Source organism: Festucalex cinctus, chromosome 6, assembly GCF_051991245.1.
Source record: "Festucalex cinctus isolate MCC-2025b chromosome 6, RoL_Fcin_1.0, whole genome shotgun sequence".
Classification (NCBI taxonomy): Eukaryota; Metazoa; Chordata; class Actinopteri; order Syngnathiformes; family Syngnathidae; genus Festucalex; species Festucalex cinctus.
Genome location: NC_135416.1, coordinates 31,865,853 through 31,891,773, shown reverse-complemented (window position 1 = coordinate 31,891,773; position 25,921 = coordinate 31,865,853). Strand labels below are relative to the sequence as shown.

Here is a 25,921-nt window from a genome sequence, read left to right as displayed (position 1 = left end):
GGCAATGATGATAAGACGTTGAATCGGTAAGACTACCGAATGAACAATTCTGAGCTCTTTAAAAAAAAAAAATTTTTTTTTTTTTATTGAATCGATTCGAGAATCGCGCGATGTAGTATCGCGATATATCGCCGAATCGATTTTTTTAGCACCCCTAATATATATATATATATATATATATATATATATATATATATATATATATATATATATATATATATATATAATCAATTTGTCACAGCAGCAGGTGTTACACATGCGATCAATGACATACACAACCAAGAAAACAGCATTGGCAGGATTAATATAAAATTTTAGTCTAATCTAAGAATGAGAACATGATTAAGATGCTGCATGTTAGAATATGTAAGATTAATCATAAATTATATATTAGTATTTGTACAGTTGGGTACAAAGGAAGTATGTTGGCAGTGATATACAATATTTGCCGATTGCCCTAAGTGATGCATTACAGTATACCCAATGTGTACAATACCGTCCAAATTAAGGGGTAACAGATAATGTAACTATTGACAATTGCTCGTGTACGTCATAAGGTCTTACTCGGTGAAAGGACGCTCTCCGCTCACTGAAAAGCATTGGACCTTATTTCAAAATGTGATCAAATGTTTGACTACTATAACAATTGCGTTGCGTTGCAGAAATATCAGAAATGTCCGGATGCTCTGAATTGTCCATACAGGGTAGTAGTTGTAGCAGTATACGAACATTTATATAGGAATCGCGAACACAATGGAGTTGTTATAGAAATTAAGTGAATGCTTAATCCTTATAGGGTTACCAGGCTATATAATAATTACTTTAACAATAATAATTTATAATAACAGTCAGTAATGGTTCACAGGTTAAACAGCACATTTAATTTGAAATGATCTGTTGCTTACGTTTCTAAATGCATACTGAAGTCCATCGATATTGATCATTTCGAACAAAAACATTTAACAAGTTTACAGGTTGTCTTGCAGGGCTGCAGGTTTCTTCCTCAATAATAAATTATAAACCACGTTAGAACGAGTTTATTTTGTTTTATTATTAGGCAAAATGTTCAGCACTGTACTATATGTGTGTATCTGAGTGTAGTGACACTATGGACCGGTAGAAGGCGCCACACGAGTTAGCGGTATGCTAGCTGAAGAGCAACTGTTGTGTCAAGGATTCATGAGCTACATCATACATTCAAAGTGAGGTGAGAACGAACACTGTCTTATCTTTGCAGAAACGTGGCCAAATAATGCAACACAATAATGACGTAAATTTCCACGACCACACGTTTCTTGTAAAAGCTCGTTAAATGGATGCTAACGTCGCATTCCTGTCAGACTTAAGCTAGGCAGCGTTAGGTGTAGATTCGCTAACCGAGAATTCAGAAGCAGGGTGTTACTTGAGCATGTGGGGAAAAAATGCCCTCACTAACCCGATGAACAGATTGTGCTTTATTCACATATCAGGTAAAGTCTAGAAGACGGGTTAACAAACATTTATGTCTTCTTAGCTAACGCTAGCTGATTAGCTGCTCATCTTGTGCATCATGAGCGATTCCTTTGAGCCAGCATTAGCTGGTAAACAAGTAACAATACGTAATAAAGGAGCACAATTGCGAATTTCGGTGCGAAAATCCTGCCGTACATTTTTTTAAACAGCAAACTGACTGACAGAACGAGTCAGAGGCGGCGGAAACGTTAGGGGCAAAGTCACCCCACCTTTTTGGTCTGCCGTTGATGTGCCCCATTGCCCCTTTTTCACATCACATCACATCCCTTATTTCTGGCACTGATGGTGCTTAAATTAACACATATTGCCTATCAGTAGCATAATTAGGTGTAGCAACGCATCAAAGACTAAAACACTTTTCAAAATTGACAAAGAAATCAGTAAACTATCAATGTAACAGACAGCTCACATCACTTGCATCCTAAATAATTTGGACAGTCTAATTTTCTCACCAACTACGACAACGTGCATTCTACACTTGTCACTGATAGCCTATCATAAATACTGTGTTGCAGGTTGCCCTCTTCCCTTCCTCTACCTCTGGTACGAGCTGTTAAATTTCATAGTAGCACTGGTTCAAACTTTTAAGAGTTGCTAACATCAGTGCTCTGCTATTCAATATACTGTTCAAGAAATAATTGACGTTCAAATAAAGTTCACTATTGTATTAGAATTGCATAGTAATATACTAAGATAAGACACCACAACTGTGTATTTATACTCTATTGTGGGCTTAGCTGCTACCCCACATTATCAAGAAATAAAGTCCGTAATTAAAAGTCCAAACAATTTGTACTGAACTATATAACATTCTAGATGATGATTAGTGTTGTCTATCCATTACTCTTAGTCAGTGTCTACCATATACTATATGACATATATGACAAAAAAATTATCTATGTCAGACCAGAATATGAAAAATGTACATGTGAGTATGTGTAAATGATCTAGATAGGTATTATGGTATATGTTTAGTAAATTTATGTATATATGTTTTTGGTAAATGCGAATATGTTAAGTGCACTTGTGTATATGTGTGTATATGTATGTATGTATATGTGTATATGTATATATATATATATATATATGTGTGTATGTATGTATATATGTATATATATATATATAACTTGGATTATATATATCATTTATTATTATTATTATTTTTTTTTATTTTTATTTTTAATAATTAGTAAATTAAAATTGTATTAATAATGAAATAAGTTTAAATATATTGAGTAAAAGGGGTAGGACTAGATAAGTTTTTAACTTCTTCCTACTCCCTTTTGAACATGTAAGTTATGATTGATTGAATGATTATTTTATTGTGATTTTCTTCTCTTTTGATTGTTGTTGTTGTTTTCTGTTTTATTTCTGCTGTTCATCTGTTTATATGTTCAAAAAAATAATAAAAGGAAAGGAAAGGACATAACTGTTTATATTCATCTGTATTTATTTATGTGTCTATATCCTTAGACCTCGTAATGTCTCAAGTGGAGAAGAAGGCAGGTTTGCTGAGGAGGACGTCATCCTCCAAGAAACCACTGAAGGAGAAAGTGGTGTTGATGTATGATGAGATCTTTGCAGTGAGTATCAAGCATATCAATATCAATGTTTATAGTCATATTATTTTTGTAAATGTGTCATATGTTTGTTTTAGAAAGAGGACCCAGCTAAGAACAATCCTCGCTTCTGGGATGAGCTTTTTCTGATGAAGGTACAATATAGAGTCAATACTTTAAGTGTAATAATGTATGAATGTGATCTTTATAAAATTAGCTAAATGATTGTATTGTATTAATTAATTGTATTAATAGCTCATTATATTGTCTTTCACATAAGTAATAATGTTAAGGTTGTGCTCTTTAAATAAAGGTAAGTGATAAGTTGAGTTAATTTTAGGATATTAAACACCTTAAATAAGGCAACTATACCAGTCTTATTAAAAACATAATTTATACAGAAATCAATTAGAGGTCATAATTCCTGTATGGTCCTAAAGGTCCAGAATAAGATTAATAGTGAAACATGAACTAAAAACACAAGTGACTGTCCTATATGACTAATTGTATAATTGTGGGAAAACATGCCATACAGTTCAGAAAATCACAGAAATGTTGCCCAAAATAAGCCGCCAAAAGTGCATTTTTAATCCATATCAAAACCGCATCCCTCATTTTCCACTTTCCAGGTGAACTTGGAGTACTTGGAGTCGAAGCTGGAGAGTGTAGATGGCGAGGAGGTGCAGCGGATTCAGGACAACATCAATTCTCTCTTCCATCACAGTGTTCAGGCTCTCGGGGAGGAACATCAGATCAAAGTGGTCAATGCTCTGCAGGTGACTAACATTTTTTGGACTGTATTTTGTGCTGTATGGTTAATCTCTAACCAAATTCTCACTTTGCCTGACATTGTTCTCCCTTTCTCTCCCAGACTCTATGTGCTCTTTTCAGGGGAGTTCATCAAAAGAACAAGTCAGCGTCTGGCTTTGACATCATTAATATGCTGATGGGCTTTGACAAGGCGGAGCAAAGGATGAAGGTATGAAGAAAATCTGACGCTTATGCATGGAAAAGAGGTTTAATCAATGGTGTGTTTGTGACAGGACCTGATGGAAAGACTGGACAGCCTCCTTTGTGGAGATGGCTCAGAGAGTCTGAAGAGCCTTTGTCTCAAACTTCTGCTGTGTCTAGTGACGGTGAGACATCACAACATTGTGGAAGAGTCCAGTTTCCACTATTACTGTTAGGGGCGATTTTTAACTTGATAAACCTTTGTGTGTTTGCAGGTAACCGATAATATTAGTCAAAACACCATCTTGGAGTATGTGATGATCAATAGCATCTTTGAAGCTATTCTGCAGGTAAGGATAGATTACCTCAATGGGTATTAATTGGGTGTTAATTTTGTGTAATTGTAAAATTCTGTCTGCAGATTCTTTCTGATGCATCCAGTAGAGGGCAGCATGGTTATGACACTGTCGTTCTTCTGGCCCTTTTGGTCAATTACAGAAAGTATGAGGTTTGTTGTTTGACTGACTTGATGAACCAATACTAGTAATGTAACAAATACAGAACATTGGTTGGTCTTGGGCTGATCTTCTGCCCTTCAGTGCATATGTTAGTGTACCGGTAGTTTACAAAATGTTTTTAAAGTCCTTCAAGGCATCTAATTTCACTTTTTTTTTTTCTCTCTCTCTCTGTCAGTCTGTAAATCCATATATCGTGAAGCTCTCCATCGTGGATGATGAGCCAACACTAGATGTAAGTACCCGATATGTTAAATAAGTACAATTCACATAACAATTTGGAAATAGACAAACAAAAAAAATGAAAGGACATCCCTCTAATGGTGTTATGAAAAACAAAAAAAAACAAAAAATAAATCTTTGTAGTGTGACAGTACACGTAAAGGAGAAACGATTCATTCAATTTAAATTATTTTTTTTTTTTTTGTGGGGTTTGAGATAAAGATACACATGCAGCTGTGCATTTATTTATTTTCAGTTGGTGGAAAGTCCACTCTTGGGAATATAATAATAATAATAATAATAATAATAATAATAATAATAATAAAGAATCAAATACCCTTTTGTTAGTTATTTTCAATGTGCCAAAAATTGGACACAAGCAGACGAACATAAGCGCGATGCACCTTGATTTTTCATTTTCATTTCAGCCATGGTGTAGTTTGCGCTAACCTGGCAATATGATTAATGTGATTCACTCAAGGGAGTTCTCCACAATATCAATCTGGGACTGCTCTATGGTGTATTGCTCAGGAAAGGCGGGACATTCTGTACAATACTTGGAGCTGATTGGCCGACTAGGTGCCCATCTACCTAACTTTTGTTTTGACCAATCACGTCAACGGATGTGGATGTCATTGCCGTCGTAGGGGGAGAGAAAAAAAACAAAAAACACAAAGCATCACAAAGCTAAAAATGCATGAAGCGCCTCTTGCTTGTCCATGTTGGGTTTGTTTGTTTCACCCGGCCTCGGTGCTTCTTGATTTCATCACAGCTGCATAATCCCGCCCCAAAATGCACTAGTGCTTTGTGATTGGTCCGTACAAAAAAAGTTAGCCGATGGGTGAAAATCAGCGGGATTGGTACAAGATGTGTTCTCGGAAGTTTGTAAACTCAAAATAACCGTGCAGAGCAGGGTTAGGTTTGCCCGCCACAGAGTGATATTTTAGTCTTAAAGAATTGCTCAAACATAACATCTGTATATCATCATGACTGAAATTGTAGTTAATACATCAATCTAATGTGTGTTGCTTGTTTCGGTTTTTGTCTCTCAGGGAATGGGCCTCGTTGTCCATCATGCTCTCACAGAATATAACAGGTAAGATGTAACCCTTTCCATGTATAAATCAAAAACAATGGTCTAAAATGATGATGTGTTATAAATAAATGCTCTATTTCTACAAGTCTAAAGCAAATAGTGAAAAAAGTTATTTATAGCTTGCTGTCCTTTGTCGGTCAGAAATCTTTTTATGTGCAGCAAGGTTTGGAATAAAAATGCTGTTTCTAAAGTAAGTGCTTGTGTCAGTTGAGTTGACAAATGCATCCAAGTAATGAGTGATCTGTATAGTCCATTGTTGTGCATATAATACAAAAACATCATTATTAATTAGTCTTTGTTTGAGTCTGCCTATCATTCTGTAAGCGTCATTGCTTGATTCTTCCTTTTAATTGTCCCTATTCATTCTCTTGCTACAGGCAGTATAAAGACAAAGAGGAAGAGCACCAGGGTGGCTTCTTCTCCACACTCACTAGCATGGTAGGTATTTACTTCTTACAATTTATTGAAAGGAACGATGTACAGATTTATATTGATGTTCATTGAGCAAAGCTATGTTCTACATTCATCCACAGGTGGGCAGTATGTTTATAGCAGATGCGGACGAGAAGCTCTCTGTTCAGTACGTGACAAGTCATCTCACTTTTTAGCAATCAACTTTTTGTTCGTTTTAGTGGTTTCAACAATTTCTCTTTTGTGTGGTTTGACCATCCTTGTAGATTACAAAACAAAGAATTTTATATTTCTGCCTCAAAGGCAGCTACAACATGTGACACTCGATTATAAAGAACTAGATGGAATTCAAATGGCGGATTTTTGGTGTTGCTGGCTCGGACTTAAATTGTTTTTAGCCAAACCAATTTAAAGTCGAAAGGGTCACCAACTGTGGGCACCAGGTGGCTACCAAGTACCACATGAATAGGCCATGGGCCTGTTCTAAAAATAGCATACCAGTGATGTAACATTGTGACTTCCTAGAAATGCTGTACAAGTGATTATTTGAAAATAGGAACACTGGCAGAGATTTATAGAAACGTGTTGCACATTGATATTTGTCTATTTTCTAATTATTGTGAGAAATGCTTCAGAACAATCAGTGTTTTCACATAAGTGAAAATCAAACTGGTAGCCTTCACTTTAATCAGTACCCAAGAAGTAGCTATTAACTCATTCACTCCCAGTCATTTTCACTGAAGCAACCCCTTTCGCTCCTGTTTTACTGGATTTTGACTGATTTTGCAAGGCCAACAGAATATTGTGTTCTATTGCTATAAAAACATGGAACCTACCAAAAGAAAGATTAGAGTCTATTCTTTCATCAGGAAAAAAAAATCTATCGGTTTCAGTTTAGAACTGTGGTGAAATCAGCTTATTTTCAACATGGACCTGGTCGATCTATTATACTCTTCTGCCACCTGCTGGCCGTTTTTGTAATAACTACCATTGCGTCAACCATTTTCTGCAGGTCAGAGGCTGCAGCAAAACCTTCTGTATGCTCTAGCATAAAAAAAAGAAGAAAAGCAAAAACGTATGCATACGTTTTTGGGACACTTAATACATTTTGAATAGAACGTATTTATAAATTTTTTAGTTAACCTTCAAAAAGGTTAGTGGCACCTGCGCTAGACTTATCTCAGTTTGTTTTGAACTTTACTGGAACAAATTGATCATTTTTAATGGCAAAGTTGTTGCTTTTGTTTGACCATTTCTCTCTTTCATTGAATCTGCTGGCTCTGACTTTGAATTTGGATTTTGTTTGTAGGACCAATGAAGCAATTTTGCTGGCACTGTATGAGGCCGTGCACCTCAACCGCAACTTCATCACTGTATTAGCACAGGTAACATTCAAACCTTTTCTCGTGGTTTGAACATCTGTCCACACACATTGTTTTGCTCTGTGTTAACTGATATTGGTCTGTGCTCTTGATGAAGAAATCATTTAGTGAGTCGTAACCTTTGAGATGATGGCGTTGGTTTTTTGGGACAATTTACAGTTAACTTCAAGTCTGAGTAGTCATTTCTCATGGCAATTGTTTTTCTCAGTACGCTGATGGAAACATGAGTCTGTTGTTCACTGAGTGACACTTTTATAATAACATCTTCTATGTTTTTGGTCTTTTCACAGAGCCATCCTGAGATTGACATTGTAGCAACGCCGAGCAGCCAACCTCAGACCACACCAACAACGCCGCTTGGCACGACACCGCCCTCTCTAGACAGTATGTCATTCTCTTTTTTTCGTTTTCTTTTTTCTTTCATGTCCTTACAGCCGTGGAGCTGTTTTTTTGCCAATTAGTTAGGGAGATATACCATAAGGAACAGCATGCTAGATTACTTTTAGCGCCCTAAAACATTTGAATTTCTAGGATGAAAAAGTAATTTCCCCTCTAGTGCCCCGAGCAAACTCTCCTGCTTTCCAATTTTAAGTATCTCAGAGCCTCCAAGGGAACTATGTATTTACAAAAGCTTGAAACCACAACTTGCACTTTAAGCAATTTGGACGTACCTGAAGGGGGACATAAATTGGAATAAAGCATTTTGAAAGCTTTTTTTAACGTTAAGGTTCTCTGCCTCTTTGCCTCTTTTTGAGCTGTGTTGCAACATTCATTTTTCATAGCTAGCTACCTTACCAAACATTGCGACTTTCTCCTGTCGTTAACCAACAACTCTTGAATACACAAATGCACCTACACTAGCAGCCTTTTCAAATATTTACTAGTTTGTTTTAGAAAGTGGAGTTGGTTCAGTTAACGGCCCTGCCAAGACAACTGGAAGACACCTTTTTATTTATGTTTCTCATCGAACCAAATCGCTTCATGTTTTGTGTTTCCATGTGTGGTTCATTTGGGATACACACACTGTTACTCCTAATTGGTACGTTTCTATCTCAGGCTAGTTTTCCCTTGGCTGTATGAAATATTAACTCCTCTGTTAAAATTAACGTGTTACATGAAGCATGCATTAAAATCTGATCATACTTAGTATGCTTGAAGTCAGGAATATAGTATACAAGCGCATTAGAATTGTACAGAGAGAGTGGGATATGGTCCTGTGAGCGTGCAGTGATCGGAGGAAGCTGTAAACAAACAAGAATTTGAGCGACGTGGGCAAATAGAAATGACTGATTCGTCATTACTGAAACAAGCAGTTGTGAGCAGAGTTTCACTGTCTCGAGATACTTGTCTAGACAACACAGCAGCTTCAGATCTGAGATGTTCCTTCGCTTATCCGTGTTTGCTTGAATGAATACAGCCACAACAAGGCGGCGCTCTTACTTTTAGACGGCCAAGTCAAGGCTCAGGGATTTTTTGATGAGGTTATCAAGGGAATAACTGACCTGGAACTGACTTGTGGTGAATAGTTGGTCAGATTTAAAGTCATTCAATAGAAGTTTTCCATACACGTACACCCAAATTGGCTGAAGTTTTAATTGTTCATGCTCTGTGTAGTGATGAACAACCCAGAGCTGCCACTGGATCCCAATCTGCAGACAAGCAACCTTCTCATCACCTTCCTCAAGTACGCCTCTATCGTAATGCAGGATACTAAAGGTAAAAATATTTCATTTCCAATCTATCCCCTTTCTTTTGATGCTTCATTTATCCCTTATCTTACACATACATATTATAATTTTCATGGATCTCTTTCTCATAAAATGTCTTCAGATGAGCATCGACTCAACAGTGCCAGACTTTGCCTAATCATCCTCACATGTATAGCCGAGGTATGAGTAGCGTGCATACTTTGACATCCTTCAGTCACCTGGGCCCTGGATTTCACTCGTGTTTACCACATAATATATGTGTGTGACAGGACCAATATGCTGATGCCTTTCTGCACGATGACAATATGAACTTCAGAGTCAGTCTGCATAAAATGGTGAGTCTATAGTATGAAAATGTTGAATGGTTTATTGTGTCTTCCTGTGCTATCATATCATCTTGTGCGTCACAATGGTCATAGGTTTTGAAACAATTACTTAAATCTGGTCCAAATGAAGCATAGAGGTATTGTCATAAAGCAAAACAAACATTTCTTGACAGTTGGACATGTTAGTTGGGGTGATGGTCTTGCGAATATTTAATAATTGGTGGTTGCCGTTTGCTAGAGGTTTTAACTTTATATTGAATTTCTGCATAATACATGGTTTAATAACAATCAATACTATTTTAGTGGCAATTTTAATGGACAATTCCAGAGATGTGAGTGATTAATGCAATTAATGATAGGCCACTGGCACACCCACGGTGGTGTGGAGGTGTTAGAACAACTTTTATTATTAAAAAAAACAACAACAACAATCTGAGAGAGTTTTATTGATTATTGTAATTCTCATAACAGCCTCATGGTGAATCTGTTTTATGGTCAAACCTGAACCAATTGTTCACCACTGGGCATTAATTCAGAAAATATTTAAATAAAATCAAACTATTTATATAGCACCTTTCATACATTCAAATGCAACTCAAAGTGCCGAACAATTAAAACATCTATAATACAATAAAAAGAAAAGCCATCCCTCCCCCCATATCCCTATGATCGTACCCACATACACGCATGTAAACCACAACATGGCAGGGCACAGAAGAACCCTGTGAGGAAAGGCCGTTTTGTCCCCAATATATTACTGATACTTATATTTATGTTCACCTAATGTGTCATGAGGTTTTCAATTTTATCTTTTATGTTCACACTACAGTAACAAAAAGACTTAAGACAAGGAAGTATGTTGTCTATTATTATCATCATCGTTATTATTATTAGTATTATTATTATTATTATTATCATCATTATTATTATTATTTTATTATTTATAATATACAGTACAGACCAAAAGTTTGGACACACACACACATCTCATTCAATATTTCTGCTTTATTCTCATGACTATTTACATTGTAGATTCTCACTGAGGGCATCAAAACTAAGAATGAATACGTGGAGATATGTACATAACAAAAAGGTGTAATAACTGAAAACATGCTTTAGATTCTATTTTTTTCAAAATAGCCACTTTTTGCTCTGATGGCTGCTTTGCATACTCTTGGTATTATCACCTCTGGAAACTCCTTCAAGACTGTTGGAAAACCATTTCAGGTGACTACTCTTGAAGGTCATCGAGGCAATGCCAAGAGTGTGCAAAATATAATCAGAGCAAAGAGTGAGTATTTTGAAGGAACTAGAATATAAAAAATGTTTTAATTACAGTATTCCACTTTTTCTTAAAGTACATAACTCCACGTGTTCATTCATTTGATACCTTCAGTGAGAATCTACAATGTAAATAGTCATGAAAATAAAGAAAATGCATTGCATGAGAAGGTGTGTCCAAACTTTTGGCCTGTAGTGTACTGTGCATATATTTATATATTATTATTTATTATTGTTTAATTTGCTATTTAATGCAGTGGTCCCCACTGACTGCTTTATCCAAGTATGTTGCCTTTGGTGCCCTACAAACATCCATGTGTAGTGTTTCATCAACCATCAGACAATAAAACTATAAGAAGGCATGTCCTTGTTCATGTTAGTACAGTTAAATGTATTTTCCTTTTGCAGCCCATGAGGCACAGAAAGAAAGCTGTGGAGAAGAACATCCCTTGTCTGCCGCTGGTATGTGCGGTTCTAGGTAAGATGATGTTTTACATTAATTATCACTTTTGCCTCATCTTTGAGGCTTCATTTAATTCCTGATAATAATTACACGCTGTAATTTTTGGGAGTTGTATGTGTTACGGTAATATTACTGACAAACTCACTTAAACATGTTTTGTCGCCTGGGTGTTGCGGGCATTTTGCAAACGAGATATCAGCTTTTACAATTAAGTTTTCAACTGCTTTCTAAACTTTCCATAGATCTGATGGTAGAATTTATCGTCACACACATGATGAAGGATTTCCCCATGGATTTGTATTTGTGAGTAAAGCGTGCACACTCAACGGCACTCAAAATTACAGACACATTCTTCACCTTTATTTATTTTTTTGTTTATGTCCCGATCAGGCGCTGTGTTCAGATCATTCACAAACTTCTCTGCTACCAGAAGAAGTGCAGAATCAGGTTACACTACACTTGGAGGGAGCTATGGTCAGGTATGTACTTTAATGTACTTTATCACAATTAAGTTATGCTAGCAGCATAGCAGCCATGGCTTGTTTACAGTGCTTGTTCGTCTCGTTAGTTGGGCCATGGCTTTGGTCAGTGACTCGAAGGGAAGACGGATTAGTGAAGTAGGATACATTCTAATTTTACTAGCAGCCTAAGAACTGCAACCCCCACCCCCCCTTTAAAATACTTTTTTTTTTCTTTTTTTTTTAACTCAAGGTCACAATTTTGCTGTCTTTTATCTCCACCCCCTTAGCTATGGTGCGAAATACTGTTTTTTCAGATTTGAGTTGTAAATCTCTTGATGCTTTAATTTGTTGTGCGGCAATGTTTAAGAGTTTACACCCCTTGCAAGCAAAACGCAATTTGGCTCTGAAGTCATTGCCATGTGCATTTGGAAATAAATTGCACCATTGAGTTTGGATAATGAGTCTCTAAAGAAAGCACAATCCATCGTGGTGGCCTTGGTTTCAGCCTGGTCAACACAACACAGGATCACATTCCACTTTTTAATGGTCCCATTGCGCTGTGTCTCATTAGAATACTGATTCCTCTAATCAGACCAATAATCAGCTTCATTCTCTGGATGGTGTCGCATTCCCTGCTTGTGGTAATGATAATAGAGTGAAAAGAAAAGAATGAGTCAAATTGAACCGGCAGATGCTTGTTAACGTTAAGTGTGTTTTAAAACTCATGTTTCTTTATGCTTTTTTTTTTTTTTTTTTACATAGGTTTCTCTCTGCCCTACGTTATGTCTTAATCACAATGTACAGTATACTGAACAAAGCTTGGTGCCACTGTCTTTCTTTCTCCGGATTTTTTCCAATTAATGACTTCTGGTCTCTCTCTGCATAGCTCTTATCAACCTGCTCAAGTTCCTACTGTCAAATGAAACCACGCTGCTGGCTAAGCACAACATCTTTCATCTGGCGCTACTGGTAAGAAACACGTGTGTAGGGTTGCATGATTTTGGGGAAAAAAAAAATAATAATAATTGGGGTTTTTCAGACCAACATTGTGATTGAGCTTCGAGTTGCGATTTTTGTATTTTACACATTAAATTGCATGAAAATGCTACAATTATGAGTCAGTTTATATTCAGACAAATAATGTTATCAATATTATAACAATGCAATACTATAATGTCACTATATGATTAAAAGTACATGTAAAGTACTTCTGGTGAATGTGCAAAGGGGAGGCTTTGACCTACATTATGCTTCTGAAACAAATAACTTACCAATAAAAACAATACAGAGAGAAAGAGAGAGAAAACCCATACGGTTTTGCAATTAGATTATTGGACTAGGTAAAACCTCAATGTTGATTATATTTAGTTTTATCGTGCAGCCCTAGTGTTAAAAAGAAAAGGCTACCTTCTGTGTGAGTAAAGTGCACAAGATTGAATTAAGAGTTTTGTCAGAAATCCTCCAAGACTGATTTCACAACAGATATATTTCCTTGTGGAGTGGCGAGAATTGTAGCAGGACAACTCGCGATTCCTTCTTCGCCATGACAATGCATCTGCTCAGAACGCCTTGAGTTCCTGGCCGAGAAGAACATCGCCATGCTGGAGCAATCTCCCGTCCTTACGCAACCTGGCTCTGCGTGATTTTTTTCCCACCCCTCTCTTTCCAAGCTCAAGGGGTTCATTAAAGACCTGTTTTTGAAGACGAGTAAGACATCAAATTCCCAGAAAAAAAAAAAAAAGATCCAATCCCTGAGTGCATGACATGACAGAGGAGGCTCAGAACGTGTGGTAGACTCAAGGGGGATTATTACTTCAAAACCTTTGAGTTTGGATTTGAAATGTTATAGAACTTATTTGATACACCTTGTATTGTTGTAGGATGACGATGAAGTTAATTACTTATTGTCTGCCTTACTGTTTCTCTATCCAGGTGGTGAACCTGTTCAACATGTTCATCACATATGGAGACACATTTCTGCCCACATCGAACAGCTATGATGAGCTCTACTATGAGATTGTACGAATGCATCAAGTGTTTGACAACCTCTACTGTATGGGTACGTTTACATTCTTAATTATAAACCCAAGTCCACTTGCTCTTGTTTTTGTATGACTTCAAGCTTTAATTCAGTGACCATCCACTTCTTCTCAGTACTCACTGTCTGAGAACATTTAAAGAAAAATAATGGCCAAATATCTGTACATTAATCAGTACACGTGAGCACAAAATGCCATCGACCAACAGCAAAGTAACAGATGAAATGATAGTGCCGATGTGTCTCATGCTCACTCATTAGTCGGATTTTTGCTTGCATCTTAAAGCGGACAACTGAGTGAGAGCTCATAACTAAAAAAAATAAATAAATAAATAAATAATAAATAAAAAAAATACATAAAAAAAAAGTGGAAAGGTTAACAAGGCACCACTATATAATGTAATTTGCAACTTGTTGTTTTTCAGTGCTGAGAGTGTCAACAAACACTGGCCAGTGGAAGGAGCCTGCGAGTAAAGTCACACATGCCCTTGTTAATGTTCGGTAATAACACACATGCATACACAAACACTCTTGACCACCTAAAATGTATGCAAAAGGAAAGAATCCGATTGTGTGGCGTGTTGAACGTATTGCAAAGAACAACGTGTGGGTGGCGGGCTAAGGTCATAATGAAGTGACTTATTTGTATTTAATTTTATTCCTCTCTCCCAACCTAATCCCTGTTTGAACTTCTTCCACCTCTCCCCAGTGTCCTTCAGTAGGATTCACAGGTATACTGTCTTTTCCCAGTCGTAAAGTAATTCCTCATTCGTGATCCTCTTGGGTCACCCTGGCTTTGAGGTCCCTTTGGCGCTCATATGAGCTGGTTTCTCCTGGCGGTTTCGTTCACCTAATCAGTTGCATTCTCCGCAAAGCCTCGGCTGTTTAAATTGGCACTTGTAAAGGTTGAAGGGAAGGCAGGTGGATGTGAGCGTCAAGGAATCATTTACCAAAGCATAGCTAAATGAAGGCATGGAGGAATAAAGTAGTCAGATAGTCGATGATGAAGTTAAACCTCAGACCAAACGTAAATGACAGCAGAAAAAAACATGGCGCATAATTTGGCTACTTTGCTGTCAGGAGAATTTATTTGCTATTTAATGCCAGTACAAGCTGAACCATTGCAAGCGCACGCTTGTGCTTATGGCATCAATTTATATTTGGCCTATAAAACTGTTCATTCCATAGAATTGAATGCTAATGTAGGAAAATATTGCCTTTTTTTCCCCTTCAATGTGCTCCCTAAATAAAAAGCAGCCAATTAAATCCAGTCAAATAGAAACGAGGTGCAGAGCAGGTCAACTTTTGCAAAGCTGCTTTGTTGTCAAACCTGCACATTGTAATGTCTTACCTGGATGCACATTAGGTGTGAGCCTAAGTCATTTTCCCCCAGATTTTTTAGGAAACACAAAAAAATTAACCATTTGCACCACGAAGATATGATTTTAGAAAAAATAAATAAATAATAAAATATATGTATATATATATATGTATTTATTTATTTTATTTTATTTATTTATTTTATAAAAAAATGACTTGGACAGTTATTTTAAGGGGCTGACGGTATGTGATTGATGTACAACATTGCGAATGCTGCCAAATCAAAAAACCTCTCCTAAACGTATTTAGTTTATAAAACGTTTTCATCTCAATGCGATTAGCCAGTCGTTGGTGTGCCTTGTGCCCACTCTGCTGCAATCTTGTGAGCCTTGACCTCATCTCCCTCCTCTGGGATGAATTGGACTCAGACTGTGAGCCAGGTCTTCATCAGCGCCTCGTGGCCCTAATGCTCTTGCGGGTGTTTGGGAGCAAATCCCCGCAGCCTGCTTCCAAAATGGTGATGAAAGCTTTCGCAGCAGATTTCATTTGTGTAACTTGTGAATGAGGTGTACAGTCACAAGTGTAACACGTTCGTTTTGTCTTTCAGGGCAATCATCAACCATTTTAACCCCAAGATTGAGTCATATGCTGCTGTGAACCACATCTCGCAACTGTCAGAGGAGCAGGTAACAGAACACATTCACACCAATGCATCATCGGGTATAATTTAGACTAATTCATATTATACAATGCAGGGTAAATTTCATCCATAACATATCCATTGTTGTCACTAATTATGTAGTGGTTTACTCTGTCCATTTCCATGCAGGCAGTGTGGGTTCAATTCCCACTCGGATGGTGTGAATATGAGAGTGGACAGTTCTTTGTCTAGATTGTCTCAAACGTACAGCAACCTCCTATGTCCAAATTTGGCCAATTCAAAGTTTTCCGCAAACCCATATTATTGTTTTGTCACAATGTGGTTCTGTTGTTTTTAACAATTTTTGACCAATCTAGACTGTTGAGAATGGCTTGCTCACTTTGATAATGCGAAATTAACAGCTCAACATTTTTTATTATTATTATTATTATTATTTCCCCCCTGAAGTGATAGTTTTGGGGATGTCAGGATTCTGCCCGACACCATCAATATATGTCCGGCTAGAGCTAACAAATATTTTGGTATTCGAGTATCATACTAAAAAATTTGATGGCATAAGCGAGTATTGATGAGCGTATTTTTGCTTTGTTAAAAAAAAAAAGTTCTGAATACACAAGAGAAAAAAAAAATTTCATTTAGTTGCCCCTTTTTTTAAAATTCACATTGTTTATAGCAGCAAACTCGTCTTGGAACATTTCCAGTGAGGCAATTTTAAACACAAACTCGGCAAAGTGGATTTTTTTTGCAGAAATTCCTTGGGAATGCTGAAAGCTGAATTCTTGCACTTACATATTTCCGTAACACCAGGCAAGTATTTAACATGTGAGCCAACTTGGCTTGTTGAAAATCATGGCTAATGTCCTATAAAAGTGTTATCTGAAAGTACCCTCCATACATTTAGATGGAAAAGTCGAACTAAGATCGTTGGTATACATGTAATCACTTAGCATAATTGCCATGGATACATTTGCAATGTACAGTTGGAGGTGGGTTTCGAACCCGCGACCTCCTGGTTACTGGACAATGCATTTTACCAAGTGCTCCACTGAGCAGTATCAGAGAGCTGGTAATGATGAGAAGTTGTATGTATGGAAGTGAGCGTGGAAACTTGGGACTTAGAAAAAGTTCAACGTCAGTCTCATTGAAAATGAATGGGGAAAAGTTGATATTTAACATTAAATTGTGCGAATACTGTAAGTACTGTGAAATCAGATGTTATATTTCCAAGATGGCATGAATTTTTTAAGGAAGTTGAAATTTGAATGGTGTAAATCGTATTATGTGGAAGTTATTACACGGCAAAAAAGTGGAGAATAAAAAATCGAATTACATATGTGGGTATGCTGCAATAAACATAAATACAATAAAAATAGATAAATAATACAGTTAAACTACTTAAAAAAACATAAAGCAATGATTAAAAATAAAGGAATTAACAAATTGTAGTAGTAGTTGTGTATTTCTGATCTTAGATCAGCTGAATAGAAATTAAGACCAGTATTACTCATAGAAGTTTTGAAAGTGTTCAAGCTAAAATGGAGACGACATCATCATCATCATCACCACCAGATGCTGACTGCTCAGTTAACTTTATCATAGTTATGTTTTTATTTTCATCTTCTTCACTCCAACAGCTGTGTTCTTAAACACCTCTAAAAAATCCTGTCTTACGGAGAAACGTTTTGTCGTGGGCATACTTGTCATCATTGTAATAATGCCAACAAATTCGACAGTGTTCCTAAATAACATAAACTTGCGTTATGTTATCAAGGTTCATGAAAGTTAATCTCCCTTACATTGTGCAAGGGCTGTTTTGCAATTATTACACGTCACAGCGCCTTGAGGCATTAACATTTCCTCAAGCAATTTTTTTTCTTTTTTTTTTCCCTTTTTTTTTCTTTCTTTTTTTTTTTTTTTTTTTTTACAGGAGGTACTCAAATTACTTGCGTACTCGTTTCAGCCCTAGATACTTTATGCGCTTGTGATTGAGCGAGGGTGACTACTCGCCCACGACCCAAATGAGGGCAGGTTCTATAGAAAATGGGATGGAAGGATATATAGTCGAGGCCAAGAAAATATCCATTACATCACCAGCAGCCGGAATCAAACATTTATGCATCAGACTACTCCTCTTAATGATGCAGCAGAAATGAGAGACAAGCAAGGTTCCTTTCATCTTGTACCAGCTCACATTTAAGATCAGCCTGTGTGAAATGACATGTTTTTACCTCACACCTGGTGTGGTCTTCCCCTGGAGCTCGTCTTCTGAAAAAAAACTTTTATGTTTATTGTTTGTGGTTATTAATGTTGCTGACTTGTGGCTGCCATCAACTGACTTTCTTACTAAATCCTACTAATTGTTGTGACAATCCTTGTAGATTTTCCGCAATAATTATTAGCCCATCTGGCTCCTTCCTAAATCAGCTCTCTTGTGTATTATGATGCTTAGTTTGGCAGTAGGCAATCTAAGTGTTGAAATAGTGTGACTTGCTGCCATGTCATTGCCGGATGTGTTTTCAGTTTACTAGTGATAGACCGATACATTTTTTCATTATTATTATTCATAGTCAAGGAGACCGATAACTGATATCTCAAGCCAATATTCAATTGCAGTAAAAGAGAAAATATTAGCAAATTTTTTTAAAATGACATTTTCTTTTAATTTTACAAATGAGGAATTGACAGCTTTTTAAAAATAAAGAAATTGCAGAGAGATTGCAGGGTCATCAGCATGTGTTTAATAAATAAATAAATAGCTAAAGTTTTCTAAAATGTCAACATAATTTCTTAATTTTATTTTTAAAAAAAAGTTTAGGGAGGTCCCAGTGTCAAGTATTAATATTATAAAGTGGAAATTTGAATAAATCCATAAATGAAAGAGATAAATGCATGCAATTGTAACTTTTTTTTTTTTTTTGTCAGGGTTTGTAAAAAGGTTTCAAAAGAAAGAAAAGAAGTAGACAATGAAAAATTGTGATGAAGAGCCTAAATTTGCTATGTTCGCAAGCATTCAATGCTCAGTGAGATACCGGCTTCAGATTCGTAAAACGGCTTATGCCAATATTTGTCAAAATGCCAAATATCGGCGCCGATAATCGGTCTATCCCTACACTTTACCTACAGCTGTGGCTCTGGTATGCTAAACACACTCGGACTTATTTATTTAGTCTTAGAACATCAAATGAAATCTTTTGCAGGCACCCATAAAGACAAAATGACTTTTTTTTTTTTTTTTTTTTTTTTTTTTTGTCATTAAGGAAGAGCTGCATGTACTGATGACTAGACAAGCTCATTAAAGTCAGAGAGCACAGCGAGGATAAACAAAAGAGCATTTATCAAAATGATAAGAGTGATGGATGTGATCATTATAATCCCACTATACTCTTATCTGCTTGACTTAATCACAACAAGCAAGCAAGCAAGCAAGGAAAATGGAAGTTTGGTGAAGACTGAGCTGCTCGATTCACACTGTGTTCCAAATTCGACTAAAGAAGCCTAATGGCCTCGTGCTTCAATATTGTCTCACTGACTGCAGGCTGTTGAATCTCTTCTGATATCGGCTGCTTGTGGGGCTCATTTCAACCGCGGATCTTGAATTTCCCAACTCTGCCAACTCACACCAAGATGTACAGCATCTCCTTGCCATCTTCATTCCCGATTGTGACACGAAGATTGATGATGTCCACAACCGCAAATCCACATTCAAATGCAAACACAGCCCAGTACTAGGCCGGTTGCATTGTTTGTGGTTTAAGATGAAGAAAAGGTGCAACAGTGACGACGCGCCTGCTCCATGATGCAGAGCGTCGCTTCGGCAGAGAGTTGTAGCCTCTTGGCTCAAGCGTCTCTGGATTCCTTTTTCATGCTCTGTTTACTTTCCTTCCATTTTTCATTTTTCTCTGCTTCCAGCCTGTTTGTCACAGCTGACGCTTCTCCTCTGACTGTCCCGCCAGCTTCAACTCGTCCATGCTTTTTTCCTTTCTTTGCCTGGGAGGCACGTTAACTGAGGTCATCATCCAAACATGCCTCACACAGACATGGGGTGAATTATTCATCACAGTGCTATTTTAACAATACAAATGTGTGGAGAGCTTCTGGTTAAAGTGAAATTAGTGAAAGACTGATTTTATTTTTATTTTTTTTTTATTTTTTTAAGGCCGATACTGATTATTAGTGGACAAGGAGATAACAGATATTTCAAGGCGATACTCATTTGCAAAAAAAGTAAAATATTAGCATAAAAAAAATATTCTTTTAATTTTAAACCTATAAAGAATTGACAGCATTATTTAAAAATTACAAGAAAAATTAAAGGGAGCTTCCAATGTCATCAACATGTGTTAAGCTAAATTAAGAATTAAGCAAGTAAATAGTTCCCTCAAGTTTACTACTTTAAAATTTTCAACATAATTTGCTCCCAAAAACGTATAAATACGTTCTATTTTAAACCTCCCAAAGACGTGTTTATACGTTTTGTTTTTTTATGCTAGAGCAAAGGCTTTGATGCAGTCTCTCAACTGCAAAGAACGGTTGAAGAAATGGTAGTTATTACACAAACGGCCAGCAGGTGGCAGCAGAGCAAAGGAGATCAACCAGGACCATGTTGGAAAAAAAAAAAAAGCTCATTTACTCACAATTCTCAATAGATTTGTGAATAATGATGAAACTTAGCTATAGTCTAATACTAATTGCTGCAAAACGGAAACATAGAAATATACTTTTTTTTTTTTTTCCTGATGAAAGAAGACTTTAAAACTTTGACTGCCGAAGATTAGTAATGATTAGTAAAATTACGATGAATGGAATGCGATCTTTTATTTAGTACCCACATTGTCTATGTAGTAAAGGCAAACAATATTCTTTTTGCCTTGAAAGATGAGTTAAAATGCTCGAAATCGGCTGGCACTGTTTTGTTTTTTGATAATGTGTGGCAGTCAAAGAGTTAAAGGCAAAGTCTTCCGTTTTCACTCAGGAAAATGCACTATATAAATACAGGATATATACACATGAACTCCTTCTCAAACTACATCTCTGGGCTTCTGATAATGTGTGGTGGTGATTTTTTTTCCTAACCCCCCTCCAGCCCAGCCTGTATTTTGCCATTTTGTGCTTGTTTTGTCAACAGCGGGAGATTTCTGTGGACAGACAGTTGTTTACACCTCCAGCCAATCTCATGGGGGGGTCACAGAGTGTGATTTTTTTTTTTTTTTTTTCACTCTTTAAGTGAGTGGGGAAAAAAAATCTGTGTGTGCTGTCAAGTTGCCGCGGGAGTGACGTCATGCAGCCGACAAATTCGCCCGGCCCCGTCTGGCGACAGTGAGTGACCCCACCCCCCGCCCCGCTCTTGGAGGGGTAAACAAATGTCTGTCCACAGAAATGTCCCACTGTTGACAAAACAAACACAAAATGGCAAAATACAGGCTGTGGGGGAGGGGTTAGGAAAAAATCACCACCACACATTAACAGAAGCCCAGAGGTGTAGTTTGGGAAGGAGTTCATGTGTATACATCCTGTATTTATATAAGTGCATTTTCCTGAGTGAAAACAGAAGACCCCGCCTTTAATCTTTCTTTTGGTAGGTTCCATGTTTTTATAGCAATAGAACACAAAATTTTGTCGGCCTTGCAAAATCAGTCAAAATCCAGTAAAACTGCCGGGAGTGAAGGAGATTGCTTCTGGAAAATTGGCTGGGAGTTTAGTGTAGGGAGCTCCCAGTGTCGACATCATTTTTATAAAGTGGAAATTTCAATAAATCCATCAAATAAAAGTTCCCTGTATCACTGAACGACAAATGCATGTGAATGGAGCTAATTTTGTGTTTTCGTCAGGGTTCATAAAAGGTTTCAAAAGACCTTCGCAGACAGTGAAAAATTGTCCGAATATGTTTGAAATGTCTTTGCGACAAGTCAAAACTGAGAACATTTTGCAAACCCTGATGAAAAGCAAAAATTGGCTACATTCGCAAGTATGAGATGCTCGCCGATGCTATTTGTCAAAATGCCAGATATAGTCAGCGATAATCAGTCTATCCCTAAGTAAAATGTCTAAAACTGCTGAGGTGTCACTTTTAGACACACTGCACGTCATATGGTGAGTGCATACGGTAAATGAATCAACACTTAACATCAATATGTTTCCATTTGTCCACATCAGCGGCATTTTTGTTTGTGGAGGAAAACGTTCCAGTGTGAACGTTTCATGCTGTGTTCGGGGGGTCATTAATAAAATCATGAAAAAATGTGCGCATTAGCGCCTATTTCATGGATGACAGGGTAACTGTCAGTGGTGGAGCTGTGGCAAATCTTTGCACAATTACCTCAGATTCTCATCTCAGCTGGACAAACACACACACGTCGAGTTTTATCATTTGGAATCAAAGAGCTGAGAGCAACACATCGACGCAGAAGAGTGGGAAAGAAAAAAGGCGAAGAGCTTGAAATAGCTTTTAGAGGGAGCCAGCGGACGATGATGATGATGATAATGATGCAGCATGTGAACCCTCATGAATAAAATGTTAAGCTGAAGTATTCAACCCTAATGAATATTTGACTGTCTGTGCGTTAGGTGTTGGAGGTGGTGCGCTCCAACTACGACACCCTGACACTCAAACTGCAGGACGGTTTGGACCAGTTTGAGAGATACTCGGAGCAGCCCAAAGAGGCGGCCTTCTTTAAGGAGCTGGTAAGACAACAAAAAAAGTGCACTTCCCATTTCCCGCCATCAGTAATGCTTCCTTCCATTTGTTGTGTTATTTCAAAATGACTTGCGTCCCATCAACTTCTCCGAAAAGACGTGTCCCGTGTATGTCCTCAGGTGCGCTCCATCAGCCTGAATGTGAGGAAAAATGTGTCTTTGAACACCCTGAGTCAGGATGTGCTTCTCAAAGAGTTCTCCAGCATCTCGTGAGAAGCATCCTCGCCGCTCACACCAACTTGAACATGTCCTCTTCGTTCCTCTTGGATTGTTGAAACTTCTCTCGCGGGTCGGAAGCACTTTCTCTCCAGGATGGCTGTAACCGTGCATGTGGGTGTGTGTGGGTGCAGGTGCGGGTGCGGCTCCTTGCGGCTGGACTGTTATTCCAGATAGTTTGAAGAAGAATTTTCAAAAGAGTTCTAGTGCTGCCTGCTGTGATTGGGTGTGTCTAACTTATTTCTCTACTTTGCGCTTTCAAGTTCTGTACGCGTTCAATTACATTTCAAGTATTTTCATGTGGCGCATTTTGCTGATAGAAGACTAGTAATGAAGTTGATGCGCTGAGTTACCAAAAGGAAGCCATGACTAACTACTGTATATCTCATCAGGCATTTCTTACTTACACTAAGTTGAATTAAATTGAGTATGGTGTGTTTTTTCTGTCTTTTTTTCTAAAAGGCATATCTTTTTTTCCCACATGGATTGATTTTTGCTTCAAGTCTTACAAATAAAAAAAAATAAAAAAAAAGACACATTGGTTTGTCATGGATTCATTGTCATTTACAGTACTGTATTTGTTGTTTATAGAATTCGTATTTCATGCTTGTATTTGTTCCTGTTTATTGTGTAAACAGAGAAGATGCAGCAAAAGTTTTTACTTAATGTGGTATGGTCTTTCTGATAGTGCAGTGTTTCACTTGGCTGACTTGATCTCACTAAATGAAGATGTGAATGCAAGTCAAAGGTGTCGTCCGCTTTTGCCAAGCTAACTTGAATCTCGATCCAGATAAGAGGCTTAAGCGAATGGAATGGATGAGTGTTTAAGTGCATACCAAGCCAGACATTTTTACCGCGACAATGCATTAATGCTGCTGAGTATTTGGATTGTTGCATTTAGGCATATCGGCTTTCTCATCAAATTTTCATCCGGATGGAGATTGCCTACTTTGTCTCTGCTGATCCTCCACCATTGCCCCCTCATTTGCTTCACTTTGTGTGTCCTGGAATGTAACTCTGTGTGCACAACACAAGAGCAAAAACTTCTCCGGAAGATGAGCTGTACAGAATTGTTTTCTTTTTTTTTTCTTTTTTTTTCTTCATCATCCATGTATAACAGTCAAGCTGTGTTTACTCACTCATTTGTGCACAGGGACTGAATCTGCCTCCAACTTCTCATGGAACCCAAAAAGAGCACAACAAATACTGAGGGATGTGTAAATGTCCTGAAAACAGTACAAATACAAGCACTATGGTAGAACTTTTAAGCAACCCAATAGCCTACACTTTACAGTAAGCAGCAGTTTGGCAAATAAAAAATAAATAAATAAAAAAAAAGTCTTCAATCTGTATTGCCGCTCCCGTTTGGCATTTGCTTTCAATTAAACTAGACATTAAACAAAGACAATTGCAAACAGCCTATAGATGCCCCGCTGTCCTAATGCTATTTATATTTAGTGTCTATTTTTCTGTGCTTGAACCCTTTATGTGCAAAGATTAACCTTGCTCTCGCAAGATGAATTCTCGCGGTATTGGTGAGTTTACAAACCCCAAAGTATGCATCTTGTACCGCTCCCGCTGATAACCGCCGTCCCAGAACCACTGGTGGTTCGGACCGATCACAGAGCGACATTGTGTTTGGGGGCGGAATATGCAACTGTGACGAAACCAGGAAGCCAGCGCCGACGCAGGGGCTAACAAACAAACAAACCTAACATGGACGAATGGACGCTTCAATTAATTCGGTTCTCGCAGAATGACTCACCGGCGGTTCGTGCATTTCACCTCCCTTGGCAAAAAATATACACGAGATTTTCATCCGCGGTCGTTGATTGGTTAAAACAAACGTGTAGAATGGTGCATCGTCCAATCAGCTCGAATTATTCCTCTGTTTAACTAATTTCCTTGTCTTTACGATAGGCTACACTATTTACAAAAAGGAGAAGGCATTAGGTGAATTTTCAAGATTAACCTAAATTGCGCTACATATAACCTAAAATTGTATACATATGTCCAAATGTTTCATTGCTATTTGCACAACAATTTATTCTCTAATACGGAAGTGTGGAACTACAGGTGAGTAAACAGTTTTGACTGGGCTATGTCGTTCAAGCGTACTGGTAAAATGTAGGCTAAATCCAGTACTAAATAGCGAGCATTTGTTTTTGTCCCCATAATGCCGCGGGGTATTGACCTGCGCATGCGCAATTGTGGCACTTTGTTTGTTTACATTTGTATAATCAGAATCCTATTAACCATTGAGTCATTAATAATAAATTATGAATACTTTGTGTTTTCCAGTTTATAGCGTGAAGTGGCCATATGTGCCATATGTAACAAGATGCTAATGAATCATGAAGTTCGTCTTGTTGCGTGTTCCGCCTCCTTCTCCACATGTGACATTAATGGTCCCCTGTGGTCGGACGAGGCGAGCAAACGGTGTTTTGAAAGTTTGTGCAGAAAGAGGAGCAGCTGGAGATTGGATGAGCAAGGAGGGGGTGGGGGGGGGATAATCGACATAATCACGCTCCTGCACACTTTGCAGCCTTGGCGATGTTTGGGAGATGAACACACACGCAGATCGCGTGCAGGTCCAGCAGTGCCACCGGACCTGGAAAGTCGAGGGTCAACCATGAAATCCAGAAGTCAGGACCACAGCTTGTCCGAGTCCACGGAACTGGATCGATCTTACGACCCGCTCACAGGTACGTGGACGTCATCTTATCTTGCCACTTCTGATTAATCGTTGATGTCTAAATTAATTAGACAATTATTCCACTCAGTTCACTTCCAGTGAAGAGGGAGGAGGCAACAACATATACACACAAAAAGCGCTCATATTTTTCATTCATTGTTATTGTATTAAACGCGGCACAAATAGTTGTAATCTTATTTTAACTATAATTCAAACTTGATGCATTACAGCATTTTTTCTGACCCATTTGTTGAGTCAAGGCACGTTTTACAAAAATGCCAGAAAAAGTGGATGCACAGGTCGTTTATGTATATTCTGCCATTTATTGTTCTGCCTGTCAATATACGTTGCTGGCATAGATAGTCGAACTACCGGTACATTTTTATTTATTTATTTATTGTTTGGTAAAA

General features: G+C 37.6%; 1 protein-coding gene across 3 annotated transcripts; it reads left to right on the top strand.

The window, feature by feature from the left end:
* Positions 1–1,067: 1,067 nt before the first annotated feature.
* LOC144021130 (armadillo-like helical domain-containing protein 3) lies at positions 1,068–23,350 on the top strand. 3 transcript variants are annotated; one of them, XM_077525178.1, is made up of 26 exons: positions 1,068–1,207; positions 2,986–3,095; positions 3,170–3,226; positions 3,701–3,847; positions 3,943–4,050; positions 4,115–4,207; positions 4,298–4,372; positions 4,444–4,530; positions 4,716–4,772; positions 5,812–5,855; positions 6,233–6,293; positions 6,389–6,435; positions 7,576–7,651; positions 7,939–8,032; positions 9,263–9,364; positions 9,479–9,537; positions 9,627–9,692; positions 11,373–11,442; positions 11,670–11,730; positions 11,818–11,906; positions 12,775–12,857; positions 13,821–13,947; positions 14,352–14,427; positions 15,854–15,932; positions 22,472–22,588; positions 22,721–23,350. In XM_077525178.1, exons 2-26 carry the CDS (start codon positions 2,994–2,996, stop codon positions 22,811–22,813), a joined length of 2,070 nt encoding a protein of 689 aa, XP_077381304.1. In that variant the 5' UTR covers positions 1,068–1,207; positions 2,986–2,993; the 3' UTR covers positions 22,814–23,350. The 3 variants fall into 3 exon arrangements, with proteins under 3 accessions (XP_077381304.1, XP_077381305.1, XP_077381303.1); XM_077525179.1 differs by having other exon boundaries at positions 1,094–1,202; XM_077525177.1 differs by lacking the exon at positions 1,068–1,207 and adding an exon at positions 1,309–1,469.
* Positions 23,351–25,921: the final 2,571 nt, after the last annotated feature.

What these genes read in the sequence shown, in the direction of transcription:
- LOC144021130 (XM_077525177.1), top strand. Translation starts at nt 1,409, where the DNA reads ATGTGGGGAAAAAATGCCCTCACTAACCCGATGAACAGATTGTGCTTT. An exon ending in TTCTGCTGTGTCTAGTGACG is followed by an intron (nt 4,208 to 4,297) that starts GTGAGACATCAC and finishes GTGTGTTTGCAG; the next exon opens with GTAACCGATAATATTAGTCA. An exon ending in TGACAACCTCTACTGTATGG is followed by an intron (nt 13,948 to 14,351) that starts GTACGTTTACAT and finishes GTTGTTTTTCAG; the next exon opens with TGCTGAGAGTGTCAACAAAC.